Source organism: Nestor notabilis, unplaced genomic scaffold (assembly GCF_000696875.1).
Source record: "Nestor notabilis isolate BGI_N333 unplaced genomic scaffold, ASM69687v1 scaffold12714, whole genome shotgun sequence".
In the NCBI taxonomy this organism is placed as follows: Eukaryota; Metazoa; Chordata; class Aves; order Psittaciformes; family Psittacidae; genus Nestor; species Nestor notabilis.
In genome coordinates, this window is record NW_009926116.1 from 18771 (window position 1) to 40963 (window position 22193).

The 22193-nt window shown below is 35.8% G+C and overlaps 1 protein-coding gene across 1 annotated transcript in view; it reads left to right on the forward strand.

The window, feature by feature from the left end:
* The window catches only part of WWOX (WW domain containing oxidoreductase), a gene marked incomplete at both ends in the record, with an annotated part of 129221 nt that overhangs the window by 16749 nt on the left and 90279 nt on the right, over window positions 1-22193 (forward strand). Inside the window, one exon of the mRNA XM_010013390.1 lies at window positions 10329-10435. Within this exon, the coding sequence (XP_010011692.1) occupies window positions 10329-10435 (107 nt within the window). The remainder of the gene's footprint in view (window positions 1-10328; window positions 10436-22193) is intronic.

Genomic DNA, 22193 nt, shown 5'->3' on the forward strand with positions numbered 1-22193 from the left:
CTACTGCTGATACAAAGAGTAGCTTTAGAGAAGGAGAGTTTGCCAGCCCTATTTCTCTGAACTTGGAACTCTTCTTTTCTTTTTAAATATCTCATTGTGGGACAGGGAAGGAAAGCCTGTGGGAGACAGTTAAAGATAAATTTTAAGTTATCTGTCATTTTTGCTGGTCACTTGAGTAAGCTTGTCTAATAAAGTGTCTTAAAAATAGCAACAATGGGGAAGGGGGGGTAGCCCCAAAGTTTTAAGGATTAGGTGAAAAAAAATGCACGCCTCTCAAAACAGCTTTTGATACTTAGTTGATATGGAATATCTGATCAGACTTCTTATAAACCCAGTTATGCATGTTCTTAACATTGGCACTTCTCCAGAACACAAGCCCTTCAAGAGTACAGGGCTTTGCTAGATACTCGAATCTCTTTATTGCTGGCTTTTGGTATTCTATACTGATGTTAGGTAAACCCTTAATGAGTTTTTGTGCATGTGAGACTGCTTTTTAAGTTTTGTTGGTACTGCTTCTCATGAGCTGGCCTCAGCTTTGCTGTAAAATAGGGGTGAAGCTACAGTTGCATGCACAAAAATATTACTTACTTCCTTAATAATGTATTCAAGTAATGGTACTAATAAATAAACTGGCTCTATTTAGACAAGTAAACAACAACAACAAAAAAATTAGTTGTCTCATAGTGACTAAACGTTCAGGAATGATTACTTACTGGGATATAGTGTGCCCTAAATGTCATGTAGAATTTGACTTCTGAGATCTGATCTAGCTTTCATTGAGTTGCTGATTTGATGTTGACTTACATTGCGGGCAGATTTATTGTTTTCTGCTACTCTAGATTTCAGTTAAATGTTTATTTTGGAAGTGTATATTTTGCAATAAAAATAGAAGTAGTGTATTAAAATATTTTGTTAGACTATAGTTATGTTATCCCTTATGAATTTAAGAATATGCAATTCTGAGTAGAGTAATTTAGGGGGGTTTACTAAAATTAGGAATATGAGTCACACTAGAAAGGGTTCTGCTCTTTTTAAGACTACGTTGCTAGCTCAGGTTTCTTTTAAAGTGTATCAAGCTCTTTTTGTTTGACTTGGTAAAAATACATGTAGATACACTTTTAGGTGGAGAAGTTATTTTTATTTAAAAAATGTGAAGTTGTGTGCCAGATTGCTTCATATTCAGATGTCTATCTTCCCTCATGATATGTTATCTGTTACAAAGGAAAAAAAAATTATACACAAGCAGAAAAATAAACTCTAATAAATTCTCCTTAAAGTGTAAAGCCAAGTGCTGAATTCTGATATATATTTTAACTACAGAAATTGCTTTGTGTTAGGAAAACTGACTGACTTGCTTGCAAGAAGCCACACTGTCATTTTTTAAGACAATTGAAAGAAAACATGCATTTATTCTATGCTTGAAGGAACACTGAGAATAAAAAGTTCAGAGTAAACTTCAGTTGCAGATTTCATGCTAATATATGACTAGTAGTGCTAATTTCTGCAAAGGATTTTAGTATTGCTAAAATGTCACTCTGATAATGCCCATTGGACTTATTTAAGAAAAATATTCCAGAAAAATTTGTTTGGGATTTGGCAGGAGCATGATCTTCTCATTTGATAGATGATGAAAGGCAAGATGAAACATGAAGGCTGAGACTTTTTTTTTTCCTCCTTTTAAAGGAGCATATATTGGTGAAACAGAGCTTTGAGATTAGCTGTCATAGAAGCTGCATGACTGAATCCTTTTTGGCTGGGAGTTTTGGTCACGATGTACATCCAATGCAAGCAGTAGATATGAAAGACAAAACTGGGCTTTCACTGAAAATTCATTTCTCATCTCCGATTCTCCTTCTTTTCCCTCTGCTTTAATCTCTGGCCACTGATACCTATTCAGGCACCAAGCAGGATGTCCATCTACCTTATTTAAAACCACAGTTTTTCAGGGTAGTCATTTCCATGTATTTTAGGGGCAGATATGTAATGGTTGGTGGGAATTGTTTTTACATAACTAAACCAAGGCTTTATCATGGGACATGATAAGTAGCTTGGGTCTGTATTCAGTCTGCCGTATCTCACAATAGTGGTCATTCCAGACTGGAAGCCTTGGCTGTTACTGAAATATTTATATTGGATGGTAGCACCTGTACCACAGAAAGGATAGGAAACGTGGTTTTGAATCTGCTGCTGCACTGTGCCTTGGATAGCTGAGATAATTATCAGTATTAGGTTTCAACTGAGCAGAAAGGACTGAAGTCCAAGCTTTGTTTGTGTATTGTGTAGTTGCATTTTAGAGTGAGCTGGTGGGCATCTTGGACAGTACAACTAGAGTAGATCTATGCTGCAACTAGTTACAGCATATTTGTAATGTATGTACCTACACATAGTCACTGTTTTATACATTTGCTTGCTTGCAATGTCTTCACTTTTGAATTCAGCTTTCTTTGCCTCCAGTGCTGCATTTTAAATTTTTTTAAAGGAGCAGTAAGTTACAGATGTTTATAATCCCATCATTTTAAGGATGTTTATTCATATTTTTTAGTGTTATGCTCCCTCCAGATAGAACAAAGTAGTTCGAGTTTGTCAGTGACAATGCCAATGAACTTATTGTTAAGACTAACTTTGCCCTACCCAGACAGTATATTGCTAAGAAGTGTAATGTGTAGTGAGTGTAGATTTTTTTAAGTTGGTTAGATGGAAAACAGAGCCAGTGCATTAGTCATCCTGTTTCGTTTTGGTTGGCTTTTTCTCTGGTTCCTGGCTCCAAGAAAAACACTCTTGGCCAATTTACATACAAAGGGAAAGGCAGGATGCATCTTTCCTATAACATCAAACTTTTCAATTAAAAATATCAGTATGCGCTATTACCATGTGCCTGCAAACACACAGAACCAAAGGCAGCATTAGGATTTCCTGCAAATCACTCATTTTAAACTTAAGCTCTTAAAAATATCTCGGTGCTTTATTTGCTTGTAAATGTGCATTTGGAGCAACTTGAATAACACGTCTCAGAGATTTTATCCTAAATATCTGTCTTGAAGTGGGGTGCTTGTGGGCAAGCAGTCCTGATACAGAAAGCATCGTGCTTTTGGGGCTCTGGAAAGTACGAATTTGTCAATGATGTGATATTTTGCATGTGGTTGCTAGCACTTGATGTGAAAGATCTGTTGGATGTTGTACCTTTAAACCACCAGCACAGGAGACAAGGGTCCTTGTTGCCGAAGATTCTTCCCTAAATCACACATAATCGTTGCAATATTTCAACTTGAAAAGAAGCTTACGTAACTCTGAATTCTTCATCGCTTTATCTTTAGCACGTTTGAATCTGCTTTACTCATTTTCTGAGGAAGTGTTGAATAAGATCTGATTCATTGTCACTGGTGTTTAGGTCTTCCAAATTGAAATAAATCTAGTGATGTCTAGGAGACAAGTCTCTCCTCCGTTTATATGTAGTTCTCTTGGGTCCCCAAAATCAAACCCCACCTAATCTGTTTGCTGAGATGCAGCACTTGGAATGAGAGTCTATTTTGGATTATAAATATGATTTATTGCAAGTTCTTGAGTGTTTAACCTTTTCACAACTCTTCTCTGTAGTAAAACTGGGTATAAATTACGTTTCTTATAGATTACATGTGGCATTTTAAAAAAAAGAGTATTGTATATTGTGTCACTGTGGTTTTTATTTCCTTCCCTTTTAGCTAAAACTCAGATTTACTCCTGTTGCAGGAAAAATGTACAGTTTTGTTTTCAAAGCAAAGGGTGTTTGAAGGGAGTAACATCTTGTACCTGGAAAAATATTTTTGTGATACTTATTACTTCTGCATTAGAAGAAAACAAAAATAGTGAGATTTGGATGATGACCAGATGTTGCAGATGAACTTTCTGATGGTTGAGTAAAACTTGTTATAAGAATGTTAAGGGTTTAAAAAGAAGCATACATACTGGCCTCTGTTGTTTGCTGGCTTAAAACTGCCAAGGGCTCTTCTGGTTCTGTGCATGCCATAGGTTTTCTAAGTAAGGTGTTGGATGTGTGCTATAGAAACACAAATACTGAACTAATACTGAGAATATTTCTCTTCTCCCGCAGATCTTAATCCAAAGTAAAATTAAATTGCTGCATATTGGCCTATGCTTAGTTCAAGAGGAATTGTCTGAGAAGTTTGTTTTTTTTTCTGGAAAGAACTCAGACGAGGAGACCAAAACTCCAAGAAAAAGTAGCATCCTTCTTTTTACACTCTTTTATATCACTTCTGCCTGGAGGAAGTTCTCTTAACATGTATGTTTTATACACTATCAGAGTTTAAAGGGGAACTTCTGAACTACTGGCTATACTGCCCTTGAGTGAAAGAGGCCAGAAAGGATTTTTTCATTTATGTTTAGTGCCAAAAATGTTTTAATTAAGGTTTCATATTTTCTGGATTGCAGAATTAATTAAAATAGCTGTTGCTTTTACTTTATGAAGGTTATATAAAGCTATTGATCCTTCCCAAGAAGGATCAAATCATACAGATAGAAAACTTCCTATTCATTGGAAGTTGGATTTTTTACTTGCAATATCATAATACCATACATGGAAAATAAATGGGCCTTCCAACTACTAGTTTATCAAAGAATGATTTTGTGCAAGTCTCTTACCTAGTTTATAATGAAAGGAAATATAAATATTTCAAAAAAAACCCCAAACTGTAACCCAGATCTAGTCTGAAAATTAACTTCACTATGCAATGGGGCATCTGTCTAAGAATGCAACAGATGTTTGCAGCAATTCAGAAAGCAACGTGGAAGTTTGAGAACAGTGTAGTGGGGGTAAAAGAAAAGCCTACACACAGCTGTGAAATTAATACACACTAGTCATATACTATGTTGTGTATGAAAGGCCAGAAATACATAACACAAGGAGGCCAACACTTGTCACTTCCAATTCCATAGGACAGTTTTGTTCACTTACCTGATCTAACTGTGCTTACTGTAGTGGAAAGGAAGGTTTTCTTTGGGATTCTGTTTTAGTTTACATTCAAACTGTGACATAGGGCTCAAGGAAGGCTGGGCTCATGGCATCTCTAAATCATTCCTCAAGCACATCTGAAAATATTTTAGAATCTCAAGGCTTCCAGAGCTCTTATATCAGTGGAGACAAAGAAAGAAATTACTTTGAAGAAACCAAATGTAAAAAACCCTAAATGTAAAGAAACCCTGTAGGCTTTTACATTGAGGACTGAGTTGAAAGGTACATCACTGTTTCAAATGTGTTTTAAATGACAGATCTAAGATATCCTGGAGTGTCTGGGAGAAGGTAGAGAAGATGCGAACTTGCTATTGTCTGAAATATTTTTGAATTTCTTCTTGTGTGTTCACATTTTCCTATATTTGAAATAAAGGAATGTTTTAAAACATGAATGCTTGATGCAGGTTCTTTACAAAATGTCTCCCAATGATACATAGCTGTATGCTACTTTATTTAAACAAGAAATCACTGAATTACTTTTCTATTCAGTGAATCCTCTTGTTTTATAGAGGAGGTTGCACTGTTTCTCAGAGCCATGTACTCATCTGGAATGTGTTGACACAATGCAGTTGGTGTTAATTGAGCAATGCTAACTGCTTGTTGATTGAGACCCTTAGCTGAAAATCTGTCCCAAAATTCAGTGACAGTAGTCGACTGTAGATAGATAAGAATGCGAGAATATTGAGCTGAACAGTCATCACAGAAGATAAAGAATGAAATTGAGTGCTAATTCCTGAGTCTGTATGAAAATCATGCTGGAAGTAAAGGGCTGGAGGGTTTTAAATGTCTGTAGCAAATCCCATATGCTTATAGCTCTCTTGTTAGTTCTGCTACCAGTCTTTTAGGTTAGCTGCTGCTGTAGAGAGTTATGCCATCATGTTTATCCTCATGTATCCCTTACGCTTAAACAGGATTTTCACTTTTGAGTGTCAGATTAGAGCTCATTCAGCTAGAGCAAGAGTAGACAGTCTCAGGACAGTCTTGTCTCTCAAGATTTCCAGGGCAATCAGTTGAGATTTATTTTAGTTTTCAAAAACTGTATTAGTTTTTTCAAATTATATTGTATAGAGTATTTAAATACACTATGATTGCTTTTCTAAAGTGTGCATTATTTAAGTGTTGTTCTGTCACATTTGGGGGAAGTATCTATCTTACTTTTTGTAATTGCATGTCCTTGATGTTCAAGTATATTATCTCATGCTGTTTTTCTAATGTAGTTGTTGCTGTTGTAAAAGCAAAACAAAACACTAGTATACAACATGTGATTTTTCTATAAGAAGATGCTCAATTTTGCATATATTTTTGAGTTCCTTACTTTGAAATCTGACAAGTGAAGCACAGAACAATAATACGTTGGGGCTGTACACAGTTTCCTTTGTATAGGCCCTTTGCCAGCAGTTGTGGCTGGGCAGAGTGTGAGGGGCAGAAGTTCTTGTCATCAGTATCCTGTGCTCTTTTACCTGTGTTAAATAGCTCTGCAGCTGCAATAGCCTGGCACTACTGCAGGTGCAGGGAACATTCGCCACTGGAGGATGTAATTGTTTCCTGGAAAAGAAACTAGGATCATTGCTGTTAATGCTCCTTCGTTGTGAAGGGGCTATGTCACTGTAAGAGCATATTGGTGACTGCAGACTCAGAATAAGTGAAGTTTTAAAGAAATCTTAAGTTCTTTTGATGTCCACAGAGTTGCTTTCGTGGGTAGAATTAAGGTTGCTCTGGCTCCTTAATTATGCATGTCCCTAATATAGTTATTCAGATCTCTCTTTCTGTTTAACAGTTTTACTGTTGTTTGGGTGTTTATGGTATTTGTGGTTTAACTTTGGTGTATGAAACCATATTCAGTGTGGATTTTGATTCAGTCTAGTTTTTATAGGCAGGCAAGGTTTTTCTTCACAGCGTTTAAATAGTTTTGTACTTTCAGATACTCAATCCCTGTGTTAGGCTGAGATTTTAAAATTTACTATGTATTGAAAACATGGCTACATTTTGCTGAAGAACATATGTTGGTAAACTTAGTTTAACACAGTGAATGTGTCAAAGCTTTCCACTGTTTTAGAATCTTTTCCCAACTACTTTGAGTGATGTGGCTCTGGGGGAGGAAAGAAATGTTAATTTTTGCAGAAGATAGAGAGCTGAAGCTGTAACAAGTCTTGAATGCTGAGGTGCTTCCAAACTCCTGCTTCAGGTGTTTCAGTTAGAAGCTGCATTCTTCAAAGCTCCTGCATAGTTGTTTCTTAAACTGTAAAGATATTTTAGTTGTGCTGCTTAATGAGGATTTTCAGGTCCATAAAGATTTATTGTAAGGACATACATAAAAATGCTGCATTCCCGTGAGCTAGCAAGTTTGTAGGTGGATCATACTTAAACCTGTGAGCTCTGTGAAGAAGACATTGTGTTACTACTTGATATATTTCATCTGGAATAGTCTGAGGCAAAAGACGCCTTATAAATTATGCTCCACACAAAATGATAGAGAGATCAAGTAGAAATAGGTATGTACAATCCCTACTCATAGCTAGTAATTCAATCATGGAATTGGAACCTTAATGTGGTTTGAGGTACCTGGATTTTTTTTCTTTTTTTTGCATAAATCTGGCTGTCCTAAATACAGTGCGTGATTGTTCATGCATGAGTTTGTAGTTTTATATATGTCTGATGGGGAGACACATCAGCACTTGACCTGTGGCAGTATTTTGAATGGAAGGATGGACTGCTGCTTAAAAATCCTCTGAAAAGAGTTTTCTTTTTAAGCATATAATTTCCTTGAAAGGTCTAGAACATGCCTGCCTAAGGGTGAAGACTCATCCTTTGGCAGACCAGAAAAGAGCAAGTACATCCTAAAGAGCAGTGTTTAACACTGATCTCCAAGTTTGCAGGGAAAAATCAAGGTGGTATTAAAATTAACTAAATTTGCAGCATGTAACTTGTTTAAATTGAATCTTTCTCAGTTTAGTTTATAATGAGAATCAAGTTATTAGCTGTAACAGAATGGCATGGAATTTATTATTTTCACAGTGTGAGATGGGGTGGAGTTAGCAAAACATCATCACGTTTAGCTAATTAAACTGGCCATCAGCGCTAGATCTTTGCGTAACAGTAGAAAAACTGTAATCCCAGGCATTCCAACTGGTTGTTAATAGCATGGCAAGCTGGTCAAAATAAGTGCATTTTTTTGTGCAGAACAGGAAGCATACAGCTAGCTAATAGTACTGTGCATGGTACAAAGTGTCTTACATTAGTAACATGAAAAAATTTATTTAAATATTCTTAAAGTGGAATGAGAAACAGGGGAAATCTTTGCATGTGCTGTAGCTGAATTCATATGCATGCAATGAATTACCCAGGTAATTAAAGTTGCTTGGTACAATGAATAGCTTTAAAAGAGATACAAGGAAATTGCTTGGACTTAAATACCGTAAGTATGTAATTGCAGCAAATGGTATAAATTTGTCTTGGTGTCTGTTGTTTCTATATTGTGAGTTATGTCTTGTGCTGTAACTGAATTTTGTTGCTTCAGGGTGTTTGGAAGTGAGACAGCTCATCTTAATAGGCTTTTTGGTAAACAATTTTTAAAAAGAAAACATGAACATGCTTTCAGTGTCAGAAAGCTAAAACATATACCTCCTTTCTTTCACTTCTTTATGTACTCAGATTGCTGGGCATTTCAGTTTGATTCTTCATTTTCTAGTTTAAGCTTGTCTAATTGGAACTCATAAAGCTGTGTTATGCCTCTTTCAGCTAAAAGGAAATTTCTGTCGTCGTTACAGTTCTCCATGGAGATGGGCACCCAGTGATACTGTTGAATACATCACAGCTATGTAGTAGCTCACCCTGCTAGAAACCCAGTTTCTGGCTCAGTTCTCTGCGCTTTATGGGCATTCTGCACTTTCAAGAACTCATCATCTCCTGGTGTAAATTCTCACAGATTTTTTCCAATTTAATGAAGTTTACCTTGGACTAACTTCTGTGCAGCTTTTCATTAATGAATTGAACAGTGAAACACAGTGCGCTCACAAAGCTCGCAGATGATGTCAAACTGGAAAGTGCTGCACCTCTTGGTGGACAGTTTCATAATTTGAACTGATCTCATTAAATTGCAGTATAGTCCCAAATTAACAAACTGAAATTAATCTGAAGTCTCCTTTTAGGAAGGAGAAATGAAGTGCCCAAATGCAGAACAATTATTAACAGTATTGCATAAAAAGGTTGTGTACAGTCACTTAGAAATTCACTGTGAAACTTTGTTCTATGGATGAAAGGAAAAAAACCCGGGGATATAGATTCATGCTCCACTTTAATTGCAGCAAAGTGGGAACTGTCTGTCCACTTGTCTCAGATTTGGAAAGAATGTGCTTGCAGATTAATTCATATCAGTGAGTTATGCAAAAGGGAATTTTTCATGGATCATTTTTTCTCTGTATCATCTGGTACATTCAGTGACCCTTTTAGCCCCATGATACCATAACCAATATATTGAAGCTGCATGTTATCTGATTGATTACTCATAATGAGAACGATTGTGAAAAAATTTTTCTCCGTGTATCAGTTTGTGATGGGACAGAAAATGAGCTGATTTTACACAGATAATTTAAGGAAAAGTTTAGCAAGGATTTTGAAGCATGTGGATAATAAAACATACATGTGGGTTACAGATCTCCTTAGGTAGAATCTCATTTTCTAAGAATGAGCATGACAGCCCCCTCCTGCATGTGGTTTGATCTTTAACTTCTCTGGTGCCCAGTTTTGCACTGCAGTGTTCTACAGATGGCGTGGGCTTTGGATCAGAAAAAGTAGTAGTAACCTTCACGTGATTTTGCTTCTTACTCCCTTACACATCCCACTGGGTGGTCCTCCTGCTACAGGTGGTCCTCCGATTGATGAATCAAAGGCTTACTGTGCATCTATAAAGCCCAGAGCTCAGTTTTGGAATACTCTGTCACTTTCAGTGTGATGTTGCTAGACATAATAGTTCTGCAGTCTCGTCATACAGCTCATTCTTCATAATCAGGTAAGGGATAAGTATAATCCTGCTTTTCTAACAGCGGAAGTCACCAAGACAGAGGAATTGAGTCTGCTTTTTGAAGATCCCAAGTCTATTTTGAACAAAATATGGGCAATTGTTGTCCCAAAGACCTCCTCCAATTGAGGTGTCTACCTTTTCCATATGTGCTCTTGGAAGCTGTGTCCAGGTGACTGTCAAACGGATTCTCAGGCTGCAGGTAGCATTAGTGTGCTTAAGTGCGTGGCTTACCTTTTCAGGTAATTTTATAGCTATGTTTTGTTACCAAGATGTATTTCTGACTAGGAAAATATTTTATCATAGGTTTTGAAACTGCAAAGTCTCTCGCACTGCATGGGGCATATGTTATCCTGGCCTGCAGAAATATGTCAAGAGGCAATGATGCTGTACAACGCATTCTCATGGAATGGGTAAGTGAATGTATATAGTGTCCAACACTAAGCTGTGTTTTATAAGACATGAAGTCTTTTGTGCAGTGAAAGGGATATTACATTGCCATTTAAGAATCTAAGGAAGAAGGCATTTTTCTTATTTGTAGTAGCCTGTTCAGTCAGTGGTATATTAGTGATAGAGATTTTTCATTTTGTATGGCTGTATTGGACTGCAAGGCTTGACATGTTGTTATCAATGCTACATACAGATGCTGTTGAAAGAATCACTGAGGCATGGTTCATAGTTCATAGGACAGGACATTTCCAGAATCAACTTGTATAACTAACAGTTCATAGGACAGGACATTTCCAGAATCAACTTATATAACTAACTGAAGGAGAACGTACACAGTCAGATATCAAAGACAGCCACTATTTGCCCATAGTTTTCATACTATGGGAGATTATAGAGGATCCTTCTTACATTTTTCAAAACCAAGAATGTTTCCCTCCTTTCCTAGACTATCAGGCCCAACAGCACTGCTGCCATTCAGTCTGCCTCAACGTTTGTTTTTTTTTTCCCTTCCCATTTCTTCTTCCTGTCTTTCATTTTTCTTTCAATTTGTCATGCAAATACTAACTCTTCAGTACTGTCTATTCCATGGTTTCGTTAACTCCTAACTTCCCCTCCTTTTTTGAGGGGGGAAAATCTTCTAATGCCCTTATTAAAATTTATTCAGTGCTCTTAATTTATTCCTCCCACAATCATTTACTTTCTGGTAAGGATTGCAGGCTACTTTTGTCTGAGCTTGCTATGACTGCTGACTTCCAGGAGATAATCTGTTGACACAGTCCTATACACTTAACTTGGATAATAAACTGAAGGATCAGATTCTCAGAATTTTATTTCTTTCTTGCTAAAATTAGTGATGAGTACTTTAGCTTTATTTCCCAAGCTCTGAAAATACTTCAGCTCTTCCTGGATGATATGGGAGAGCACTCAGTAGTATTAAAATTTACACATAAGTAATCTACAGATGATGATAATATTTATTAGTACAAAACAAACAGCACTTATAATACAAGTAAGTATTGCCAAAGAAGCGATGCTTATAATATTGCTAGTTTTTGTAACCGTGAGTTTCTTCAAGAAAGTCTTTGGATTTAGGCCTCCTTCTCTTGCTTAAGGTGCTATTAATGATTTACAGTAAAGGAGTGGGAGGGAAAAATATCTTCCTTTTCCCTTCAATACTTCACATAAAAGCTATATTTTTGGTTGTTGGTTTGGTTTGGTTTGATTTTTTTTTTTCCAATAGTGTGGAATTCCAAGAGAATTCCAACAGGGGCAAGCATAGCATGTGTTGCTTAAAGTTCATCTCTCCTGTGTGATATCTGGTGATATTCTGTCTTTCAAATTTAGTAGTCACAGTCCAGCTAAATATGGCTGTATAGAATGTTTTTAATGTAACTAAAATAAGGCTGGTACTGAGTACCTTTTATTTGGAAAAAAATCCATTATCCCTTAATTCTAAGCGTATGTCTGAGCACTTAGAAGGCAATAGGAGTTCAGGAGTACTTGTCTTAATACCTATATTATCTCACCAAGAGTTAATGAATTGTTAATTGAATGAAGATCACTGAAGGTCAAATTACTTCAGAAACACTACATTTATTTACTAACAGTTTTCAAACTCTAATTGTTCAGAAAAGAATCTCATCTGTAAACTGGGTAGCTGGAAAACCTTCAATGCATCTTTGTAATGGCTTTGTTGTTGTTTATTGAGAGGGACTAATTAACTTTGATTATTGCACTAATATTATGGCACTTTGACAGTCCCTCAGATTTATGACTCTGGGAAAATAAACAAATGAAATGCAGGTGCTGGAGCAGAAAGAATAAGTTATTACTGAACTTTAATTACTTGGAGTGTGTAACCAGGAGAGAATTAGTTGATGAATTACAAGATGCTTAAAATTTACATCAAATTGTAAGCAGTCTTGAGGAAAACAAATACAAAAACCTTCCCCAAAGTCAGTTTTTGAAAACAGAGAGACAAAGATTAATTTGATTGATTGATACTAATATTAAAATATTGATGTAAAATATTAATTTTTAGCTTATAGGTGTAACTGCAGAGCAGGAAGTTGTTAATTGAAAATTCTTTCCTAAAATCAAAGAGTTTAAGAAAAACGTCAACAACCTCTACACGTGCTTCAGCTGAATTCTCAGCATGTAGCTGCAACTATCCTACTACAAAGAGCTTTAAAGCATCCTCAGTATTTTGTCTCCTTTTTTCCTAGGGAAAGCAAAACTATTGTAAGGAAATGGGTTTACCTTCCAATTTTGAAACAATTTTTTAAAAAATACAGCTGTGTAGGATGTAGTCTTACAAAGCCTCATGTTTATGCTATTCAGGTAGGTTTTTTTGGCAACAATAGTGCTCCTACTTGTTATATGTTTTCTTGTTACTTTTTGAGATTAACTCTATAAACTGCACTATAAATACTGTCTTCTTCCAGGATTTTGAGGGGTAGAAATTTGGTAAACACATTCCTACCCTTTAACTGATTATCCAAACCCTGTTTGCTTCTAATTTGTGTGAACTGTACCTTTATGACAAAAAAAAAAAATAAATATCTTTGCCGTATAGTATTCTAGTGTGTTTACATGTCATAAATGTACGGTGCTGGAAATAGAATTGGTAGTCCTATAATAGCATGTATATTACGAAAACCAATATGTATCCTGTACTGGCTTTTCCGCAGGAGAAAATACGCCCCCTTGGGTACTTAAACCTTAGTACTCAAGGTTTAAATGTTGGATAAAGAATATTTCCTTTTTCTTTCTTTTTGTTGTCAGGTGCAAAATTGGTTTCTGCTTATTTTGTAAGAAGACTAATTAAAAATATATAAAGAAACAACTGTTGTTATTTCAGGATTCAATACAATTGTCTAATTGACGGTCTGTGTTAAGTAAAGCCTGAAATATATACAGAAAAAATATTAATTCTTATAAAAACAAACCCCAACCACCACTGCCAAATCACAACAAAACAGAAAAGTTCCCCAAATGAATCCTACTGTAATGCGGCATTTGAAAATGAAGTATGACATCTTTAAGAGTACTTGGGAAAACCATCTGGCTTCTTTCCTTAGTGAGTCTATTTCATACAATCATAGAATGGTTTGGATTGGAAAGGACCTTAAGAATATGTAGTTCCACACCCCTGCCATGGGCATGGACACTTTCCACTAGAGCACATTGCTCCAAGCCCTGTCCAACCTGACCTTGAGCACTGCCAGGGATGGGGCAGCCACAGCTTCTCTGGGCAACCCATTCCAGTGCCTCACCACCTGCACCGTAAAGAGCTTCTTCCTTATATCTAACTTGAACATCCCCTGTTGAAGTTTAAACCCATTACCCCTTGTACTATTGCTACAGTCCCTGATGAAGAGTCCCTCTCCAGCATCCTTGTAAGGCCTCCCTTTAGACACTGGAAGCTGCTCTGAGGTCTCCACGCAGCTTCTCTTCTCCAGGCTGAACAGCCCCAACTTTCTCAGCCTGTCTTCATATGGGAGGTGTTCCAGCCCCTGATCATCTTTGAGGCCTTCCTCTGGGGCTACCATTTTATAAGGACAGAATGGAACAGCTAAATGGAAAAACCCAATTGTCAAGATATAGAGAAAAGAGGGAGAATAACGGGAGAAAATAAGGTAGGTGGTGTTTTTTGTAGTTTGGTTTTTTTGTTTGGTTGCTTTTTTGGTTTTTTTTTTTTTTTCCAGATTGGCTGCCATTATGTTTAAAAACAAAATTCAAACTGATCTTGATTCGCTTTTGGATACAAATCTGGAAAACTTTGCTTTTATTAAGTTTTGTCTGAAGAGCTGTTTTATAGAGAGTTTGAGCCATTTGAGTAGGGATTGTCTGTACAAACTTGCTAATTACTTTAGATAACTGACATTTGTTTGCAACCTGCAGTATTCCAGTTATTTTCTTTCTAAACTACAGCAAAATTTTGCTAATATTGCAGATAAAGGGAAATTGCATAATGTGAAACGTTGTGACAAGTTTTAATGTGACTGGTGTAGCTATTCTGTCAAATATAATTTTTATAGAGAGGTATAGTGGATTATATTGGTACAATCCAATGTTTTATATAGATACACAAAGAGAAAAAGGAAGAGAAAGTATTTAGAAGCAGCGGATAAAAAGAGAGATCAGTATAGTTTTACATTCAGTATCTTGAAAATGACTGTTGTACATGCAAGATGACATTCAGTATCAATTTAAAACTGATAATTTCTTGCTTGGAAAAGAGGAAATTAGAATTCTAGAGTTATGATTCATTTTAATCAGAAAGAAATTGTCAAACATAAATCTCTCCTTGAGTAGTGAAAAGGACTGAAAGCAGCCAAGAATAAATATCAATACTTTCCAAAGGAGGAATGATTGTTCCAAGTCGTAGCTTAATTGACTTTAAGGCTTAATGAAAAACACTACAGTGCTGTTTGTACACATAGTTGCTCTGACAAACACTGAAATCTATGCTCCAGGAAGAGAAGCTAGGTAATTTATTTTACATTATTATTGATATAATTTCCTAATTGAGTATGAGCAGAATGTTTGGATAAGACCGTGTAGCTCCAGATGTTAGCGGTATTCTCAAGAAAATACTTAAGAATATGAATGAATAAAATATTTCATAAATCACAGCTTCTCTTGCCAAGAAGCTCTCATTTATTTATTTCTGTCAAATAGTCTTTGAAGTAGATATTAAAAGATAAATTGTAAGTTTAATATTTCATAAAAAGTATAATGTTTCTTTTGTAATTATTCCTCAGTGTTAAGCCTACAGCTACATCAAAGATTAGATTAAACTGTAAAAAGAAAATTTGGGTTTGCTTTATATGTAGAAACTTACAAGGTAGAGATGTAACAAGAGAAGAGAGAATGGCTATGAAGAAAACCAACAAAATAAACATGACTCCTTGCTGTATTCCTTTCCCCTAAAGTATTCCCCACCTAAGGAGTGATTTATATTCTTGCTGATTAGGTAACTGAATGAAATTAAAACCTGATAAGTGAGTCTTTGTATTCCAGTTGTAATCTTGTGAAGCGCAGAAAGATGAGAAGCAAACTGGGCATGTTTGCACAGAACGCAGGCAACAGTTTTCCTTTGTCAACTGTGTGTGTCTCCTTGAGGAAGGAATACTGCGTTCCAATGTAGTGCTTTGTCTCCATTGGTGTTCTTGGTTGTGTGGAATGCAGACTAGCTCTGTAAAATATTCTTTAGTCTCTTGTAATGGATGCTGATCTTGATGCAGAAATACTATTTCCCTTTCTATCTATTGGATGTTAATTTTGTGAGCTTCTTCTGTAAGGCAGTCAGACTATGAATACATGATTTCCATACCAAGACCATGTAAGACAACATCAGAACCAGCAAAATACATTGTTCTTGGAATTAACATACTTGAATGATTGAGGGAGGACATCTCATCATGATTAGTGGCAGGTTGTCAGTTGTGGAAAAATCTGAAGAATGTGTAAAAGATGGCTTTGGAGACTTAGTAAGTACTAAATGAAGCCACAATCTGTTTGAAAGAATTAAAGAGTTTCAAACTCTGAAAAACTAATCTCCTCAAAATACAAAGTATTTCGGAATATCATACTGCTAAAGCACATGCGCTTCTGTGAAAATATTATGTCCAATATTGTGTTGTTATTTTGTAATAAAGAATTGTATTGTTTCAAAGCATGGTATTCCATAACTATGTATTATTGGTTCACATGCCATCACAGTGTAATACACAGGTATAGAAGCCTTCAGTGCGTATTTCATCTTCACTCATCTTCAGCGCTATGAATAGTGACCATGCTGAAGAATCAAGATAAAGTAGTTATCCAAACCTTGCAATGGGGAACAGGCCTTGCAGGCAGGGGCAGTGTCTTTGTATTAAGATAATTGATAATGCAATATGAAACTAGTCTCAGTTGCAGTCACAGACACTTGAACTAAAGTGAGTTTAGTTGAAGTGAGTTAAAGTGAGTTCCACTGCTGAGCATAAGGCTTGTTTTCTTTTTAAGGGTGTAATCCAGATCTTTATGAAGCGAAGGAATCATTTAATTAACTGTAATTGCGGTGGAATCAGACCTTATGTTACTAGCAGAGACTTGATAGTTATAAGTGCTAACCAGTGCTGGTGCTAGAAACGACTGACTGAGAACAGTATGCAAGCATGGCTGGACTTTGGCCACAACGTTCAAGAATTTAGTAGCTTCCTGTGAGTAATCTGCTCAGCTGGGACACCTTAAGAGAGTGATGTGTGCTGTGAAGTTATTTTCCAAATATAGATGGACAGTGAATTATAAATAATGGTAGTCATAATTTTTAAGCAGTAGTAGCATGCATACACAGCACTGAGGAAAACTAAATGTAATACAGTCTGTTAGTATAAGAAGCTGGAAAGCAGTTTCTTTTGTACTTCAAACTCTCCTGGCATGTTCTCAGGTGGCAGGTTTTTCTTCAGTTTGCAGGCTTGTATATTGGAATGGTAGCTATCCACGTGGTCATGTCTCAACCTGTCAGAGCTATTGATCTCGTTATCAGTGAGAAATCTGTGGTCTTCAAGTTTTTCTAAAACCAGCTGTGAATCAGGGAATGTAGCCACTGACAAGAGCAAGAGGCTTTCTAATGATTTGCAAGGAAATTGCTTAAAAGCTTCCCCCCTAAAGTTAAAAAATTAAACAATTTAGCCAACATCTACATGGATGAGTTGTTGAGATCTATTTTTCGTACACTATAAACATATGGCATGAATTTGCTCTCATTACAGATGCTGAGAAAAGGGAAAGGCAAATATTTATATTACATTCATGTTTTACAGTAAAAACACTGTTCAGTTTGTTTATACAGTTCCACTGTTACAGTTTTTATGGTTAGTAATGAAACCACTGTAAAACAAAGTCTGAATTATATAGCCGATGTGTTAAGCCCCTAACTTTCAAGGTTGGGCATCCTTCTGAATACTGATACATTTCGTTAGAGAGTTGATGTGCTGGCTACAGCTAAACTGTTTCATACCTACATCTTCATCTGCAGTTATCTCTGCACTAATTGTATTAGTTGCTGTACTAAAGATAGAGTTTTATTATCATGATAAATACAGAGGTATTCTAAAGTAATTACATTCATGAAATACAAAGCCGGTCAGTGTGAGAGCAGGAGGCTTTAAAGGATTTGGTGGTCATTTTCTAAGCATTTAGGACTTCTTAGGGCTTATAACTCCAATAAACAGGGCTGAATTAAAAATGTTTAATTAATTTGATATATGCTTTATTTCTCAATGTGGTTCTCAATTTTTTTTTATTCTGGTTCAGTTAATAGCTGGGACTCAAAATAAAGTGAATTTAAATGTGAAAATGGATTAAAAGGGAAAAAAAAAACACCAAACCAAACTTGTTAAAAAGGTGGTTATAGTTTAGCTTTTATCTACTTGAAAAGGACCACAGATATGTTGAGTAAGTTTTTGATCTTTGCTACACTGTACTGAGTGAAATACGTAATTTGGGTTGCATAAAGCAAAGATCATTAGTATAAATTCTTCATATGCATGTGACAATTTACAGGAAAAATAAATGTAAAAAATAGCTTAAGTCCCTGCCCAAGGATTTTTGATTCTGAACTCTGTGGAGGATGGTACTTTCCATGATACTTTGTGCTCACTACCCTCCATAGTCACATTGACTTCCAGTGTAGCGTTCGCAAGTGAAGCATTTAATACTGAGTGTCCTCGGAACTCCATTCTTATTTAATAAATGAGGGTTAAGGAAATAAACATTTTGTAGTGCTTTTTATTTTGTTGTTAAGTTTCTGGTTTATGTTGTTGTCATGTCTTTAAGTAGAGAATGCTTTTTAATGGTGTAATATAGGTAATACGTGCAGGAGAAAGTTTAGCAATGTCCAACAAGGTAGAAGGGCATTTGAAGTGATTTAGCACTATAGAATTTTTACAAGTGTAGGAAATAACATTTTTAAAAAGTCTGGTAGTATGAATGGAAGAACTACACTGTAAAAGTCAGAAGTCTTTGCTTTCTTTCATCTTTTCCTCAGATATGAGGAGAACCCATATAATGAAGCATGTTGAGATAAACTGGGACTTTACAAGCGTAGGTAGAGCAAGCAGAAAGATTTCTACTAATAATGAAAAATTGGATGCTGGTGAAGGAAAAGAATGATGCAACAGATTAGCTTTATAGCTAGGAGTGGTGTTGACTAAATTATTTCTGCTCTCACAATTCCATTCACCGTCCAGTATTTGCTACACACATAAAAAATAAATCTAAAATGAAATTTTGAAAGAAGTCACAGGATTTTATTGTTCCTTATTTTTTTCCTTACATCAGCAGAATGTCATACATAGAAATGTTGAGGAGATCTTTCTGGTGATTTGTTTCTTTAGCACAGTCCTGCTATTCTTAATCTGGAAATGTGAATCACAAAATCCCTGCCTAAAGCTTTGTAATAATACAACTTTAAATGCAATATGAGCCTTTTAACAAAAATAATCAAGATACTGCCCCCAAAGAGAAAAAAAAATCAGAATAACCTCTTTAAAACTACACTTCATACTTAGTCTTCAGCTTAGTGGCACTAGGAAATACTTTTGCTCAACAGTATTAAAAACCTGTCTGTAGCTCTCTATCTTTAAAAGAAATGCAGCCTTTCTACATTGAACTTGAGTTCAGCTGGTAGGGTGCAGAGAAGTTTGGTTTTCACTGATACTTTACATGTACTGGTGTAACTTGGGTTTGATTTTTTTCCTAAACCTTTGTATCTCAGATTCTAAAACTGTTTAGTGTTGTTGACACTGAATATTCATTTACTGTAGTCCAGGTAGATTCATTCCTGCATGAAATGAGTTCTGCTGTCACTGGATTTCTGGTTGTCAGTTCTGGGAGAGGAACGAGGGAATTAAGGTGCCTGGATATATATATTTTTAAACCATCTTCACAATTAATCTGATTGTAACATAAGCTTGTAATATATTCCATTAATGAAGAAGACAAGCTTAGCTTATGGTAAATACAGTACTAAGTGTTTATAGTGCATTTCATATTTTACATGATTCCCTTTATAATTCTGCTTATCTTTTCATTCTAATTCCCTAAAGGATGTATAAAAGAACCCCTAAAGAGAGTAATTACTGCTCTATTCCTTAACCGAGGCTCCTTTTGCAAAAAGAAATCTGAGCTGCTTTTTAAAGAAGGCAGTTTTAAATAAAAATGCAAATAAGCTGCTTTGTAACCACATTAATTACCCACCTAGCCTCTTATTACCATGTTTGTATTGTTTGCAAACACTATTTACAGTCGTGTGGAAATTACCATTCCTGGGCCAGAGGAAGGCAGTGGTTGGTAGGTTGTGCTTTGGAACCAATTAGAGTGAACCTTGTCTCCAGCAGGGCTCATGGGAGAAGGCATAGCCTTGCAATGTCAAATAACAGCATTAACTCAGACTGCATGGGCACCGGCTTGTAATTATGTTATTGGCCCTCTTTTGCTTCTGCAATGAGTTTCATTCTCTGCATTTTAAAACTAACAGGCAGCATTGCCTCTCACTAATGATTTAATATGTACTGTGATAATTTTTTATGAAAGTCATGGTGAAACCCGGTGGGTCGTTTTTATCCTCAAATTGGTTCCTTGCTTTAATTTTATAGAAAGTAAGCAAAAACCTAATGTTTGTGTTCAAAATCTCATAGATTTCCGTGGAATTGATTTTTCATAGTAAAAAGGCAACTTTATTAGTTGATTTCATTATCAGAAGTGAACAGGATGGAGTATCTGTTAGTATTAGTTGTGAATAGTATGTTAGCTGGCAATAATTGAATGGTCATAGGTCTTTCAGCACTTCGAAGAAACAGAATGCTTCATAGTAAAATGTAGTCTTATTCGTTAAGTAAAATGCACACTTGTTGCTAACCTCCTATGTATTGGGTTCTTTTCTTGGATTTCTGTGTCACTTAGGATTGTGAAATGGGCCTTTCCTCTAAAAATCACTCAGAAATTAAAAGGAATCCAAAGAGATGCCTCAGCATTCATGCTTTTGGAGTTATAAATATTTTCAGACCCCAGAGTTTGATTTGATGGGTCACACAGTCTGCAATGTGAAGAATTGTTTTTTTAAGATTTGTTTTCTTAGGCTTGTAACCACTCTGTCAATATGTTAAATGAATCTTCAGTGGGAGGGACTTTTCTTGGTTGAGTTTATGGGAAACAGTAAGGGAGATTATTTTCTTTCTACTTCTGTACTTCATGTATCTATAGAGATGTGACAGTGTGATAATGTTTAAAGGATACTTGCTGATAAAGACAAAAATGTTAAGGTCTGTATCATTCTACTGTAACACTGAGTACACTAGAGTAGGAAAATAGCAACTCCAGCACCATGTAGTACAACTCTGCATAATTGTTGTGCATTAAAAAGAATAAAAAAGGTAAAAAAAGATGCTTGTTGCTGGATCACTTACCGTTTTTTTCAGTGACAAGGGACTAATGTGAGCGCATGAAAAGAAGCACTGACTTGGTTCATGATCCACAATAGCTTATAAAACTGAAGATAATTATCTGGCTTCTGACTACAGAGCAGCATAAATGGCATAAAGATAGCATAGATGGAGTTCAACAGAAATACAGAAGTTGTATAGAAAGTGGGCTTGATAAGTAGAGTGCTCAAAAGGTACTATTAATTTGTTTGCTTCTCAATGATATTTCTAAATCTTTTATTACTACGAAGCCAAAGCATTGTATTTTTTTCCTTCGCTTACTGTCTTTTCTAATTTCTTCTTTTCCTTTAGTTTCCTTTTATCCTGATAATTAGCTTTGGAGGTGGTGAGTTGGGGACAGAGGAGTACTGGCCTTTGCTTGATACCCTGGACTTCCCTTCAATATCCTGTTACTTTATCTTTTAAAATATCATCTTGTGATATTTAGTGCCAGCTGGGAGAAATTGCACCACATTCTTTGAAAATCTCTGTTTTAGCAATGCATGATGAGAACTATTGTTTATCATTTGTCCAAGGAGAAATTGCGCTAAGTGGGGTCCGGAATGGCCATGGTTCTTTAGGTAATTTCATAAGTTAATAATTGAAACATTGGTGTGTCCCAGACATCATTTTCATATGAATAAGATGGTTTATCATCTGCTTATTTAACTCAGATAGTTAAGGTATTAGGGTAAATAGACATGATACCGTTGTGCTAAAAATATATGATGCTTTAGTAAGAGGCTGTAAACCTAAGGTATATCAATGTGCTGTTATTCAAAAGAACGTATATTTATCTTATTCATCAAAATGTCTGTTTCCAAAGTCCTCTGAAAATACTAATTTTCTGTTGCCTTGAAGAGTTTTGGATCAGACCCTAAATATTCATATGCGTGAAGTTTGTTTCTAAGGGGCAGGACTTCAGGTACATGTCTGCAGCCATTTGTCCACACTTAATTTGCAAGTGTTGAGATACTTGCTGATATCTGCCATAATTTGTGTTATTTAATGTCAAACATTCAAAGGTGATTGTACTCTCCCGTGTTTGTTTCTTTCTTTCTTTAAATCCGGAACTGTGTTACTGAGATTTATTACAGCTGTGTTGAGGGAGCACACACAAGATATAACTACCTGTTCATTATGAGGTGATGTAATTTAAAAAAATCTTATTTAACTCTTTTCTGGTTTATGTTGTGGAAGGAAGCACTTCACATGTGTGCTTTCCCAATTGTGCTAGGAGGGAAAAAGT